This window comes from Molothrus ater, chromosome 21, assembly GCF_012460135.2.
Source record: "Molothrus ater isolate BHLD 08-10-18 breed brown headed cowbird chromosome 21, BPBGC_Mater_1.1, whole genome shotgun sequence".
Taxonomy (NCBI): domain Eukaryota; kingdom Metazoa; phylum Chordata; class Aves; order Passeriformes; family Icteridae; genus Molothrus; species Molothrus ater.
In genome coordinates, this window is record NC_050498.2 from 5,609,057 (window position 1) to 5,624,123 (window position 15,067).

Genomic DNA, 15,067 nt, shown 5'->3' on the forward strand with positions numbered 1-15,067 from the left:
GTGCTGAAATGCTGGTAGTGGGGGGTACAGAGGAGGTGGAAAAAAAATTACCTGACAACACAAATGACCTTGGCACCACAGCCAAGAGTCCCACGGAGCTGCTGCTCTGTTCTCCTGAACAGGAAGAGAAGAACCTTTGGAAAATAAGTCCTGACAGCAAAGGAGAAGCTGCTTCAGTTTTATTTATCTATAAAAATACCCAAACTTTAAAAACCCAAGGAGACTAAACCAGCACCTGCGTAAGGGTGGTGGTCTACAGTATGGGCAGGAAATGGGATTCAGCAGTGACATTTCTTCAGAGAGCTTTTTAAATTCATTCCTTAGGGCTGCTCTGGATCTCTGTAGCTACTGAGGGCACTTCCTGTCTATCCACCCCTCCATGGAGGGAGGGATCTCCCGTTCCCTCCCCTCCCCACTCCCGGCTGCCTGTGCCAGCACTGCCCCCTGTGCTAGCACGGCGCCACCAGCCTGCGCTTCCGGATGCACTCCCAGATCCACCTGGGAGTCACCCGCTGCGCCCCGGGGTTGTCATCAATGTCCCCAAGCACGTGGGTGGCCGAGGCCGTGTCAAACTCCTCCACCAGGTCCCCGTCGAAGGCGATGAAGTAGCGGCGGATCCGCGCAAAGTCCGGCACCGAGGGCGCCAGGTACAGCTTCACCCCCGTGAAAATGTCCAGCAGGGGCTGCTGGGGAGGAAACAGAGCTTGGGCAAAGCATTCCTTGGAATGGAAATGGACACAGGCATAGGAATGGAAATGGACACGGGCATTCCTTGGAATGGAAATGGACACAGGCATTCCTTGGAATGGAAATGGACACAGGCATTCCTTGGAATGGAAGGGAACACAAGCATTCCTTGGAATGGAAATGGACACAGGCATTCCTTGGAATGGAAATGGACACAGGCATAGGAATGGAAATGGACACGGGCATTCCTTGGAATGGAAATGGACACGGGCATTCCTTGGAATGGAAATGGACACAGGCATTCCTTGGAATGGAAATGGACACAGGCATTCCTTGGAATGGAATGAACAGACCACAACTGCCCCAGCCTCCCCCACCCCACCATGGCTGCTGTCTGTACCTTTTTTCCATTGTCCTCCATCTCAGATGCTTTTCTCTTCTCCCCTCGTCTCTCCTCGGATTTTTGAGGGGATCCAATGACTCCTTTGCTGTCTAAAAACAAATTTTTTTTTTGTTCATGCATGTGCTCTGTCCAGATACTGGTTGTGTATTAATGTTGGGGGAAAGAGTAAACAGCAGAAGGGAAAAGTTGCCTCCCCTTTCTGGAAAATCCCTGAACTACTCTCACTAGTGAGACCCATTTTTCTACTGGAAATGGTGTGGGGCAGCCTCCTGCCCCATTCCCAGGCTGCTGCTGCCACCTGCCCTCCATGCTGTCACCACTCTGTCCTCTGTGACACTGCTCAGCAATCTGCTTCATGTTCCAGCTCAATTCACCAGGAAATCACCTCCAGCCACGTGTCCCTTTACACACACAAATTCCATCCAAATCAAATTAAACACTGGCTCATGGCCAACAATCTCACACCAAAGGGCTGTGACCTGCACAAATGGGAGCAGTGAACACCAACCTGAACAGCATCATCAGAGCTGTTTCCATCCCTCTTTTCCCAATCCCAGGACATCTCAGAGCTGTGGCTACTCAATTCATACAGGGCCAAAGCAAGGATCTGAACAGCTTTGCCCATTATCCCTGAGATCCATGTGAAAGGGGGGATCATCAAGCCTCTCACAGAGGGCAAGGGCCCAGAGCCAGCCTGCCCCAAGCACAGAGGACACAGCCCCAGGCTCCTTCCTGAAAGCACCATCACCTTACACCTTACCTTCTGCCTTCTGGGCTTTTGCAGGTGACTTGCTTGGGGGACTCTTAATACTGCTGTGAGGGGTGGAAGACCTGGAATTCCCATCATTCTCTCCACTGCTGCCAGCTGTGGACTCATCTTCCTCCCCAGCTGTAACACTGAAATCAGCCTTCTCCTTGGAGAGCTGGTACAGCTCCTGCCCAGAGAAACAGCACAGATCGTGTCTGACACTGGAGATGAGCTGTGATGCACAGACTGCTCTGGTGTTCTCCCCCTGAAGTGTTTGCTCAAAAGCCTTTTCTTCCTGCACCCCTCTGCAGTCATTTTCCTGTCCCAGCTCCCTGCATTCCACCCCTCTCCTGGCATTCAGGGAGGCCACACAGGGAGGAGGCAAAAGCCACATCCACATCATCTGCAACAGAGCAAGAGCCTGAAGGATGAGCAGTGCCCAGTGCTCCCTGTGGGAAGGGCCCATGTGCAGAGGGGTTTGTTCCTCTCTCCTCCCCACGGGGATCCTGGCAGGCCCTGGGGGCTGCATCACTCCTGCTTTCCATGGCACAGCAGCCCTGGCAGCTGCTGCCAGCCAGCAACTGCAGCACAGAGCTCCCCCAGGGCTGGCACTGGGGTGGCTGCAGCCCAGGGGTCATGGCCAGTGCCACTTGGCCCCTGTGCCCCAGGATACCCACAGGCACTTCCCAAATGCCTCCCCCAGTCTCAGCAAGTGATGGGAAACTGAGTGAGCATGGAGAGAACAAAGGTCTGCCCAAGGAGGTGGTGAAGTCATTGTCCTTGGATGTGTTTAAAAAAAGCCTGGATGTGGCACTCAGTGCCACACAGGTTTAGCTGCTGAGCAGGTGTTAGGTCATAGGTTGGACATGATGATCTCAAAATGTCTTTCCCAACAGAGTTCATTCTGTGGTCACCTCTGAGGAAGGCAACTCCTCACCCTGCCACAGGAGCTGATGGCAGAAGTCTCTGCCCACAGAGACTTCTCTGACTGCTCAAGGGGCCTGAGAGCCTCCAGCAGATCAACCCAGCCCGAGCCTGGCACGAAGGGAAAAGGGAAGGTGCCACGACAGGCAGCAGGTGCCTTCAGTGCATGCTGTGATTTGCAGCAGGTGCCTTCAGTGCATGCTGTGACCTGCCTGAAGCTCAGCCTGGTGCCAGGAGCTGCAGGGCCCCTGCTGACCCACCTTGAGCTGCTGCAGGTTGGTGGCTGTCTGCCAGTCCTTGTCATCCCGGATGCGGGTGCAGCGCGGGAAGCGGATGGAGATCCCGTCAGCCGTGTGCGCCTCGGCCTTGGAGAACTCGGCCCCCGTGATCTCCCACACCGGGGCTTTCTGAGCACAGGGAGGGAGGAAACCAGGGAGGAAACCATGTCACACCCTGTGTGCTCCCTGAGAGCCACCTGAGAGAGCCATGGCACACCCTGTGCTCCCTGAGAGCCACCTGAGAGAGCCATGGCACACCCTGTGCTCCCTCAGGGGCCATGTCACACACCCTGTGCTCCCCCAGAGCCAGCTGAGAGAGCCATGTCACACCCCTGTACTTCCTCAGGAGCCATGGCACACCCTGTGCTCCCTCAGGAGCCATGGCACACCCTGTGCTCCCTCAGGAGCCATGGCACACCCTGTGCTCCCTCAGGAGCCATGGCACACCCTGTGCTCCCTCAGGAGCCATGGCACACCCTGTGCTCCCTCAGGAGCCATGGCACACCCTGTGCTCCCTCAGGGGCCATGTCACACACCCTGTGCTCCCCCAGAGCCAGCTGAGAGAGCCATGTCACACCCCTGTACTTCCTCAGGAGCCATGGCACACCCTGTGCTCCCTGAGAGCCACCTGAGAGAGCCATGGCACACCCTGTGCTCCCTGAGAGCCACCTGAGAGAGCCATGGCACACCCTGTGCTCCCTCAGGAGCCATGGCACACCCTGTGCTCCCTCAGGAGCCATGGCACACCCTGTGCTCCCTCAGGGGCCAGCTCAGAGAGCCTCACCCCCACTCAGTCTCCACCCCAGCACAGCTCCATGTACACAAAGGGACCTTCCTGGTCACCTTTGCTGTTCAAACTACTTCTTCTCTAAGCCTTCGCTGACACAAAATGCCAATTTCCGAGCACACCTTCTCCTTCAGGCATACAGAGCATACTGACACATTCCCTACAGCAACAGCAACTTTTGGGTTGCAGTTGTGTTTCAATGCTTTAAAGGCAGATTTCTCATATCTCAAATTTAAAGTAAGCTCACTTCTGGAAGGGATTTAATGCACAAGAATTTTTCCCAAAACTGCTGAAGGTGTGATTTCTTCATGAAGCTCTTAGCCTCAAATGCACCTGCAAGATTGAGAGATAAAAACTTGTGCTTAATTTCCCATTCCAACTATGAAGATTTGTTTTGTAACACAGACAACTTCTAAGTTGTCCTTCTAATGGATTTATAGAAGATTGCAGAATAAGGGCTGGGAAATGTGAAATGTGAAATGATTATGAGAGCACTTACCTTTGGATCTGGGACAATGAAATCTGGGTAGTAGATTTTGTTAATTTTTAGCCACCTTGGAATTTTACTAGGATCCTATTAATTAAAAGCAAAAAATCCACATTATTGACACTTATCATCATATACAAACCTAATTTTACAACAGAAACTGCTGAAACACAACCTAGAAGTAGATCAGCACAGAGGTATTACATTGCCTTTGCATGGATGGAACTTGCACTGATCTGCAGCCATTTCTCTCATCTAGAAAATCACAAGTATTGCCTGAAACACAGCCCTCAATTCCTGTCATTTTGTGTGTGAAACAAGAACAGTTGCTCCAATTGTAATTCATGTACAAGTACCTTTTTTTTTTTCAAGATTCTGCAACCTTGATGCAAATGGCCTTCAGGATGTCAAGGTAATATTAAAATTCAGCTGTTTATTTGTCCAGTGTTGAGAAGCAAGATAAATCACTGACAGAAATCTTAACTCCAACCCCAGGTTATGGAGCCACCAGACCAGAGTCTGACTGAGCATTTCCCTCCCACAGCCCCATCTAGTGACTGCCTTTGCCAATCACAACGTGCCCAAAAATCCAGACAAAAAATTGGGATCTTCCCTACAAAACCTTGTCCTAGCAGGAAACAGATGGTGCCTGGCTTCTCACTCAGTGTCTGGGTACAGATCCCAGCAGTGCCTCCTGCAGGAGCTGGCTGCTCTGACACCTCACTTGTGTCAAGTGGCTGATGAGCTTTAACTCTGATTCATTCCTGGCTCAGCACCTCCAGGGCAGCTGAGCCCTTGGCTGAGCATCCCTTGGCTCTCACCTTGCTGATCTTCACCATGTCCAGCTCTGTCTGCAGACGTGCCAGGGTGGCGTCATCGTGGCCACCAGAGCACTTGGTCACTGTGCACCACTTCTCACTCTTGGGGTCATAGCAGCCCATGAGGAAGATGGACATCATCCCACCTGCACAGGACAGCAGGGCTCACACCTTGCACAGGACAAGCCACAGCTCTTCTGAGCCAAAACCCTTTTGTGGCTTTGGGGCCTGGGCTTGTGATGGTTGCAGGGCCACTCACAAAGCTGAGCAGAGCCCCTGCACTGTGCAACAGTCCAGCCCAACACCTCCAGCTCTGGAGCCACAGCAAGGACATGATGGGCTGCAGCAGATAATCACTGCTGCAGCCACCCTCATGCTGGAGGCCTGGAACAGGAAAAACTCTGGGAGTTCCTTGAGCAGAGAGAGCTCTGACTTAAGCCAGCTCCAGACCTACCTTTACTGCCTTGTCCATAGAAAGCCCCCAGCACCACCAGGTCAGCAGTGTCAGCCATTGCCCCCTCGTTGAGATAATCCTTCTTCACCTTCAGCCAGTGGCGTTTCCCTGGCTCATAATTACCCTGTGCAAGGGAAGGCAGAGCCCCCTCAGAGAGATCCCCTGGTGAGCAGCACCTCCTCAGTCAGCCCTGGCGTTTACCCAGCTCAGCAGCTCCTGAGCACAGCAGGAGCAGCAGCTTGGACTGGGTGTTAGCACTGAGAGGAACCCAGAGATGCTTCTGGAATGCTCAGTGTGTGATTCTGCCTCAGAGCTGACTGTTGTCATTCCCAAACTCCCAGGTGACACCAATACAGAGTGAAGGGGAACTTGCCTTTAAGTCCTTCAGCACCAGCCCTTCCAGCCCCTCGCGGATGACCCGGGTGATCATGTCTGCCAGATCTGAAGCTTTCTGCAAAGGAGAGGGACCATGCTTAGCTCAGGACTCTAAAAAGGGCTGAGCTCTTCAGGCTTTGTGTTTGGAGCAGTGGGGCACCAAACCCAAAGCAGCTGCAGAGAGAGGAAGAGGTACTTTCACAACAGTTTTCAAAAGAGGATCCTGTAAATGGATAAATCTTCTCTTTGCTGCACACCCAGTGACTAAGCTGGGAATATGTCCCAAAAAGAAAAGGTTTGTCTGGTTAAAAAATACCCCTCAGAGATGTGGCTGCCCCACTGGCTGTGTCCCAGTATGTCCCAAGTCAGATCTGCTCAGCCAGCAGTGCCTGTTTCCTTCTCCACCCAACTGCCTTGGGACCTATGAACCACCTTCTGCCCAAAAGCCTTCTCCACCAAAGCCAAGGTGCCACAGAAATCAGCAGCAATGGGGAAAAATAATGGGACATCAGGTTTGTGCATAATCAAAGGAAAATCCCAGCATGCTGCTGCCTAAATGCAGATTTTAGCAGCCAGAATGTCTCAGGGCTGTGTGGCATTTGGAGATGCCAGTTTGGGAAGTGGCACAGTCTGGCTCCCTTCAATCAGGCTGTAGTCACAGCTCTGCACTGCACAGCACACAATGAGTGACAGCAGGATTTAACTCCTCCTAACAGGGTCAGAGTGACAATGGCTGCAAAATCATTAACAAGCCAGGAAACCTGAGGTATGCAAGTTAAGATTATACTGAAGGGGGTGGGGCCAGGAAAAGATGGGAATACAATGTTGGCTCAAGAAGCCTTGCACACAGAGCAGAAGGAGAACCATTGTGCCAGGGTGAATTTGCAGAGTTAATCATAAAAGAAAAGCCAAGTGCTGGAGGAGCAGGGGCAGGGTGGTAGGGGCACTCTGGACTCACTGTGACATGTTTCATCTCTGAGAACAGGATCCTGTTGGGGATCTCCACCATGTTGTCGTGGAGGAACTTGCGCCGTTCACAGAGGGGCCTAGAGCAGGGCATGGACAGTGAGGGACAAGCACCAATCCCAACAGGAACATTGAAAAAAGCTGCTGAAGTCATTAAATCATCCTGGAGAGCTCCAGAGAGGACAACCAGTTCTTACTTTCCTCCAGGAAGTGACAGGATGGAAACTCCCATGTTAACAGTGTGTTGAGGGGATGTGAGATGAGCAGCTGAGATGCAGCTGATCCCAATATTTTGGAGAGCAAGAGGAGCTGCACAGAACAAACTCCTTGGCCCAGCAAGGTCCCTCCCATGCTGCCCTGATTTCCCAGTGAGTGGCCAGTCTGACAGCCCAGGTGAACTGGTCTGTCTGCATTAGTGGGGTTTTCCAGCCCAGGTTTTGCAGTTCATCCCAAGAAACCAGCCCAGCCACTCTGCCCTGGCAGCCATACCTGTCCATCAGGCTGATATCATTGAAGTAGATGCAGTCAAACACAAACAGGCAAACGTTGGCATCCTGGAAAGCAGCTTTCTGAAATACAATTAAAACAATTCTGCAGCCACAGCAAACAGTTTTAGCAAAGTAATAAAAGATGGATTTTAATCTCTGTAATATTTTAGGTATGATAAGCTTATACCTCTTTTAAAAGAAGCATTCTGAGAATTCAGATTTACACTGAATGTGTCCAAGCACAAGCTGAGAACATAAAAAAAAATGTTCATTTCCCAGGAATGGAAAATAATGCTAAAAATATTAATGGTTTTGGGCAATGCAACATCTGTCACTGCTGCTGCAAAAAACCCACCACATTTCTACAGAGAGCAGATTAATGCCTACTTTTAACTAAAGCACTTATAGTTTAATTTTCATTTTCCTGTCCTTTTCCTCACCCCCATTCAGTCTAGACACAAGCACTACATAACATTTGCATGGAATAATCACTGCCTCCCTGTGGTCCCCCAGGCTGCCATACATTGCTCAAGCTATGAGAAACAATGACAGAATTGTAACATTTTTCAAAGATTTTTTTAGTGTTATTGAAATTAAGTTCTGTTAATGTCCTGCCAGGGATCAGGTTAATATCAAATCTAAAGTATTAGAGCAGTAGCTTTTCAATATCAGCCTTCTCAATAATCTTATTTTTTTCCCCAGATGCTCTAACAAGCACCAGAGCTCTGAAATTATCCTGTGATAACAGATTGTGTTTAAGTCAGCAGTGTAACAGCCTCCAAACACAAAAACCATTTTTATTTAATTTTGTTTTTACCTTGTGCACACCAAGAGTCCCAAAAGGAAGTGGCTTGCCAGTTTTATTGTCAATCAGGAGAACTTCTGAATCCAGAATCATACTTTGCCCACCAGGGAAAGCCTGGGGGATGAAATCCTTAAAATGGGCTACCTTGGGGAAAGAAAAAAAAAAAACCAAAAAAAAGGAAAATAACTGGCTGAAGAGAGGGATTCACCCCAATGCAGGTGTTTTCTCCACAAGTACATAAGGCACATGGGGCACATCTGCACTTCTATGGTACCCACAGCAGTCTACAAATAGAAAAGTGAGGCTTTAATAAACAGAACCAAGTCACCCAACTGGCAGCAAGACTCCCAAAATGCAGTGCATAGAGAGGATTCTACAGCAGACAGATGAAATTTAATTCCAAGCTCTTAATGTGCACCAGAATTAAATTATTAGTTTTAAGTGTTGCTTTTCCACATTCTACACACCTATATAAATTAGGAATGAGAAAGAAATCTCCTTGCCTATAGAAGGAAACTTGGGAATGCAGAGGAGCTGGCACAAGGGGGGAGGCAGTGCCCAGGTGCTTACTTTGTGGGGGAGCACAGGCTTGAGGCTCCTGCTGAAGTAGCTGAAGTGATCCCCATTCTTGTGCACCTGCACGCGCTCGCCGTCGTACTTGATCTCGGCGTACATCCCGTTGGGACACTTCTTCATGGCATACTCGATGGACTTGCAGGCCTCAGCCTGGGGACAGAGGGGCCAAACCCCAGGGGACACATGGAACATAAAGCTACTCTTAGCCAAGTTCATGAGTGGGCTACAATGAATCCCTTTGTAGAGCTTTTTGTCCAGATTCTCTATTAGTGAGTCCAAGTTTTCCTTAATTATTCACTTACTAATATCTGCATATGCCCAGATAATTACAGCTTTGCAGTGCTTATCCCCTCCAAATGCTTTAAAATGTGCACTGTGCCTTCTGTAGGAGTGTGCTCAGCCCACAAGTAAATATTTAACTCTGCTTTGTTCACACAAAAAGCCAGACTTATTTGAATCTCTAATCCACTGGAAAGCCTACACTCTTTCCAGAGAAAGGATCAACTTCTGCAATGACAGCAAACAAATAAAAAAGACTGAGACCAAGGCAAGGTTTTAGCTTGGCAGTTACTGAGTATATTGAATACTTGGCCTGGTGGTAGGAGATGCTTTCTAAACTGGCATTAAGCAACCCTGAACACTGCACAGCCACTGCCCTGGCTCCTGAGCCTCCCAGGTGGGGATTAAACAACCCTGAGCTCTGCACAGAACCAGCTCACACTGCACAGCCATTGCCCTGCTCCTGCCCCTCCCAGGTGTGGATTAAATAACCCTGAGCTCTGCACAGAACCAGCTCACACTGCACAGCCACTGCCCTGCTCCTGCCCCTCCCAGGTGTGGATTAAATAACCCTGAGCCCTGCAGAGCCAGCCCACACTGCACAGCCACTGCCAGCCCACACTGCACAGCCACTGCCCTGCTCCTGCCCCTCCCAGGTGTGGGTTAAACAACCCTGAGCTCTGCACAGAACCAGCTCACACTGCACAGCCAGTGCCCTGCTCCTGCCCCTCCCAGGTGTGGGTTAAATAACCCTGAGCCCTGCAGAGCCAGCCCACACTGCACAGCCAGTGCCAGCCCACACTGCACAGCCACTGCCCTGCTCCTGAGCCTCCCAGGTGGGGTCTCTGTTCATGCCTGGCTGTCAGGAGGGGCCCAACCTACCAGCATGGGCTGCACTGGGGTCATGAGTGAGGCCTGCACGCTCAGGGTCTTCTTCAGCCCTGGCACCTTCTCTGCCTCCTGCTGGTTCTGCAGCACCCTCTCCACCACGTCCTGCAGGTTCCTCGAGGCCTTGAACGCCTCGTAGGCGTTGGGATCCAGAGCGTCCAACCTGCAAGGCATGGAGAGAGGGGGAGCATGGATCAGCCCCAGGGCTGCTGCTGCTGCTGCCTCAGGAAATGAGCATTTCTGGGTTCCTGTCACTTACACATGCTTTGCTCCAGCATTCATTTTCAAGTCATGCTTAATTAGCCTGATGATGCACTTCAGGTCGTTGCCTGTACACCTGAAGGAGAGAAGATTCAGCAAAGGTGTGAACTGAACTTTGCAGCTGAAAAGAAGAAATTCACCCAAGTCTCTTTAAAAAAGGGCCCTCCCTTTGCAGAGTGTTTAACCAATCATGTTAACAGTGACACCTCAGAGACACAAGGGAATATCCAAAAAGCTTTCCAGCATCTTGATGCCAACATTAACTCTGCCTCAGTGTTGATGTACCTTCCAAAATTTACTTCATTAATGCATCAAGAGTAACTGATTGGAAAATCCTCAGCCTCAGATCAACACAAACTGAGCCAGACCAAAAATCTTTGTCTAAATTACTTGAAGGCTTTTCCCAACATGCTTAAGAGCAGCAACTCAATTAACAGCTAAGCACCATTAGGGTGTTGTTGCAAATCATCTGTTTGATTGAAGTGTCCTGACAGGCAGGAACAATGTTCTCTAGCATGAACAAGAGCCATAAAAGCTCTCTACTGCTGTCAAGGTGTCTCAATCACACCACTAAGAGCAGCTTACAGATGCTAATTAAGTTCAGTTTCAGTGGCTCATGATTCATTCTTCACCTACTCCAGCTTGCAGGAACCACTCCAGTGTTTGGGCAAACCTTCAGAGGCTGATTCCTTCCCTCACCTGCGACTGATCTGCTGCAGGACACTCTGCTGGTCATCCTCCTTGGTGAGCTTGGACAGCTGCATGAGGAACTCATCCACCTCCTGGATGGTCAGGAGGCTCTTGGCTGCTGGAGGACAGGTCTTGCTCTGCTCGAAGAAGATCCGTATGGTCTCAGAAACATCTCCCTGTCTCCAGAAACAAAACCAGGGTGTGGATGAGAGGCATGGCCAGAGAATGGGTTGCCACTGGGGATTCTGCATGGTTCCAGTGAGGATAAAGGACAGGAGTGATGCTGGGATTGCACAAAGAAATTGCAATCAAACACTTAAGGAAGCTGCCACGACACATAAAGCTGCTCAGCTGTTTAATTTGCCAAGAAAGGTAATTAAGAGTACCAGCATCATCTCATGGCTCTATTTTTCACTGCTTCAGCAGCACAGACCCTTTATTTCCTCGGGATAAATCCACTTGCAAATCCAAGGACATGGGACAGGCTAGTGATGTCACTAGAAGGCAGTACACAGCAAGGCAATGAACAGAGATGAAAAAATTACCATTATTATCTAAATCACCCCTTTTCTGCACCTTGCAGTGAATCAGAGGGTGCACAGTCAATCACCAGCTCCTGTGCACAAGGACTCACTGCACAACTGAGCACCTGCAATTGTAGCAGCTTAATTGTAATAACCAACTGCAGCTGCCAGTGACAGGTCTGTTAATTGAATCCCAGGTTTTGATGTGTGATGGTACAAAAAGAGTAATATAACTCAGTTCTGTAGCAATGTGCCAGACAAAGGAGCTTAGACAAACAGATGCAGCCCACCTCGCCTAGATAATTTTAGTCTTGCTTTCTAAAGCTTTGCCAGGTGAATTCTTATCCTGCTTTCCATTTAAACATGATTTTCTACAGGTTCCAGATGGCAGAAAATGCTATGAAAACTGCTAAAGCCAAGGAAAACCGAAATAAATCACCAGCTCCCATTCTAACAGTCAAGCTAAGGAGTAAAAACCTAAACCATTACAGAATTTCCATAAGCAAAGAGCTGAACAGCAGAAATTAAGAGAGCTGCTGTCTGCACTCACCTGCTCCAGGTCCCGGACCATTTCTTCCTGGTTGCAGTTAAAAATCCTGCTGAACAGCTTTACAATCTGCTTATCATTCAAGTTGTAAACTATTTTAATGACACCTGGCAACAGCATCTTAATGGTCAGGTATACATCACCATGAAAACCATCTGGAAAAAAAAACAAAAACACAAGCACATTATAACAGTGAGGATTTATTATTTTCGTGTCCAGGCTCTGGTTGGTTGTGTCCATTTGCATAATCCTGGGAATAAAACCCACAGGTGGGGCTTGGAATTCTTAGGGAAAATAGCCACAATTTGCCTCTAAATTGGGCATCTACAACACCTAAGTGAGGCATTTTTATCTGAATTTGGTATTTGTAGAGTTCACTTTTCAAAGATTACCTCCACAGCTCAGAAACCACCACAGCACAAGGCTGGGACCACACACAACAACCAGATTTGAATTTCCCCTTTCCTTTTGAGACCAGCATTTGAAGCTGCTTGTGAGAGAGCTGAGAATTCCCAGCTGGAGCCATACCTCCTGCAGATCCCTTCCTGAGGAAGTCCTGGATGATCTGGGTTTTGACATTGTAGCTGGGTTTCTCGGCCACCATGGCGCAGAGCTTGCGGAACTCGCGCAGCAGGCAGTCCTTGTGCTGGGGGTCACACCTGGCTGCAGACAGGCTCGGCTTCTGGGCACACTTTGCAGGAGAATCTTCTGAACTCTTTGGCTTGGCTGCATCAGACACATCACAAGTTGTTTTTGTGACAGCACGGAGCAAGTGTTGAAGTTACCTCTACCTGGCAAGGTGGGAGCAATCCCAGCGTGCTGGCAAAGCTTCAGAATTAAAATTTATGACTTTTGTAAAAGCCTTCCAACTATTTTTACCCTTCACATTACACCAAAATTTCCTAGATCTTAATTCTACCAGAAAAATATGACTAAACCATGGTGAAAATTAATTTCTCCTTGCAGGTGCCTCTGTCTACTTTATAGACTTTTGCCTTTCAAAGCAAGACATTTCCCCAAGGTAATTTCTAAAATTGGGGGATACATCCCCACCTCCTTTTGTCCCCTAACACCAATCCCCTACAGAAGCTGATGTCTTTGGCTGTGTTGTGGCTCTGGGCAGTATGGAGCTCCAGGTATGTGCCAGGTCAGTCAGAGCTCACAGATGGACTGTCCTGCTGGCAGCTGCTCCTCAGGACAAGTTTTCCTTTCCACGAACACAAGTGAGAATCCCTCAGCAGTTTTTTCCAGATTTTGAGCTCCACGTGGGATAACTTGAGCCTACACCTTCAGTTTGGCTGCAATGAGCCAATGGATGTAGGGATGGAGTCAGCCTGACAATGTGGATCATGGCAGAACCTTTGTCTCCTTGGGAAAACTGGAAATCCAAACATCTTTCAAGATGTTCTTTCAAGCACTGACAGCTTTTGACAAACCAGAATTAAAACACCTAAATCATCTATAGATAAAAACCTACCAATCTGAGCCAAGCTATAACACCTCTTGATGCAGAGATTAAAAGAAACTGATTTCCCAGAACCAGTTTCTTAATTCTTACCAGAGAATCCAGAGAATTTCTTTGGTGGATCTTTTGTGGTCAGCTGTCCTGTGGCAGTGAGTTTTGCCTGCACTATCACCTTTTTCTTTGGGGTACCTCCAGTCTTGGAATTGGCTTCTGGAAAACAGAAAGGTTCAGAGAGGCAGTCAGGAATAATCTCATACATCCCTCACCATACTACGTAGCTTACAAAGCAAAAAGCCTGACAAGAAATAGGAATTGGAGGGAAAAAAAAAAGAACCAGATGTTTATAAGATAACAGAAGTTAGAATATGTAATTTATTGAAGATCACAGAAAAAGATGGAAATAGAAAATAACTGATGCTTCGTCATGGGTTTTATTTGCCCATGAATTAAATCACCCAGGCCTTGTCCACAATCAGTTGTGACAAAAGAATCAAGGAGTGTCACTGCAGAAGTGACCATTTCTTCCCTTTCCTACAGGGCTGAGACAGGGATTGGAGCAGCACCACACACTTTGTCCCTAAGCCACACAAATAAATCCATGAGGATTTCATGACAAAGGCACAGCTGGGTGACAGCTTCTGGCATAACGTGAAAATAAGGAGAAAAGTGACTCTGGCACTGCCTCATGCCTCACCTGAGATGTACTTGTTGATTGTTTCTTTCTCCTCATCCTGCAGCTCTTCCCAACCCTCCAAGTCTGTGATGTCTTCAATTTTCTTAGTGGTGGCCCGGGCCTTATCCAGCTTCTCAAAGATGCACTTGACATGGTACCACTCCTTCATGTCCCCTCCAGACTCGGTGAAAGGATTTGGAACAATCTTCCCAATGCGCACCATCCCCTTCACGATCTTCTCCTTGCACTTCTTGCAGCCCGCGGTGCCTCGCTTGGCATAGTCCACGCAGTACCGCTGCTCCGCCATGTCCCCGGCAGCCGCGCAGGCCGAGCGCAGCCAGCTGCCCAACAGCAGGGACAGGGGAAACGCGGGCTGCGGGGATGGCACAGGGACGGGCTGGAACAGCAGCTGGCACCAGCACCCGCGCCTGGCTCCGGCACGGCGGGACAACGGCCTGGGCACGGGAAGCTGTGGGCGAGGGCAGAACAGCGCTGTGCCTCTGCCGAGAGCGCGGGCAGCGTGTGACAGCGTCCTGCCGCCCGTGGGCATCCAGTCCGTGCTGAGGGTGCTGCGAGCGACACAGGGGACACTGAGCACCCTCCGCCCGCCGGGACCCCCTCAGCCCTCAGCGTCCCCCCCCGGCACCCGCTCCGCAGCGGCCTCCATCGCCCCCGCTCCGCTGCCCCACACCCCGCGCCCTCACGGCCCCCTCATCGCTCCCAGGCCCGCTCCCGCCCCAGCCTCGCCCCGAGGCCGCTTTCCCGCCCTGCCCGCCCCGGCCCGACCACCGGCTCCTCCCGCCGCAGCAGGCCGCAGCAGGCCGCAGCAGGCCCCAGACCGCCCCTCCGCCGCTCACCGAGCTCCTCACGTTGCCGCCATCCCGTCCCCCGCCCCGTCCGGACGCCGGGACCCCCCCCCCCACCCCAGCCCCTCAGGCCGAGGC

At 50.2% G+C, this 15,067-nt stretch overlaps 1 protein-coding gene across 2 annotated transcripts; it reads right to left on the reverse strand.

Annotated features, from left to right (window-relative positions):
- Positions 1-162: 162 nt before the first annotated feature.
- On the reverse strand, positions 163-14,692 carry LIG3 (DNA ligase 3). Of its 2 annotated transcripts, none has more exons than XM_036395187.2 (19): positions 14,145-14,692; positions 13,544-13,660; positions 12,514-12,711; positions 11,989-12,140; positions 10,924-11,090; positions 10,223-10,300; positions 9,958-10,126; positions 8,791-8,946; positions 8,233-8,364; positions 7,417-7,496; positions 6,920-7,007; positions 5,960-6,037; positions 5,587-5,710; positions 5,136-5,278; positions 4,327-4,401; positions 3,023-3,169; positions 1,851-2,025; positions 1,088-1,179; positions 163-683 (listed from the first exon to the last, which is right to left on the reverse strand). In XM_036395187.2, exons 1-19 carry the CDS (start codon positions 14,671-14,673, stop codon positions 450-452), a joined length of 2,934 nt encoding a protein of 977 aa, XP_036251080.1. In that variant the 5' UTR covers positions 14,674-14,692; the 3' UTR covers positions 163-449. The 2 variants fall into 2 exon arrangements, with proteins under 2 accessions (XP_036251080.1, XP_036251079.1); XM_036395186.2 differs by having other exon boundaries at positions 163-686.
- Between the last annotated feature and the right edge of the window lie 375 nt (positions 14,693-15,067).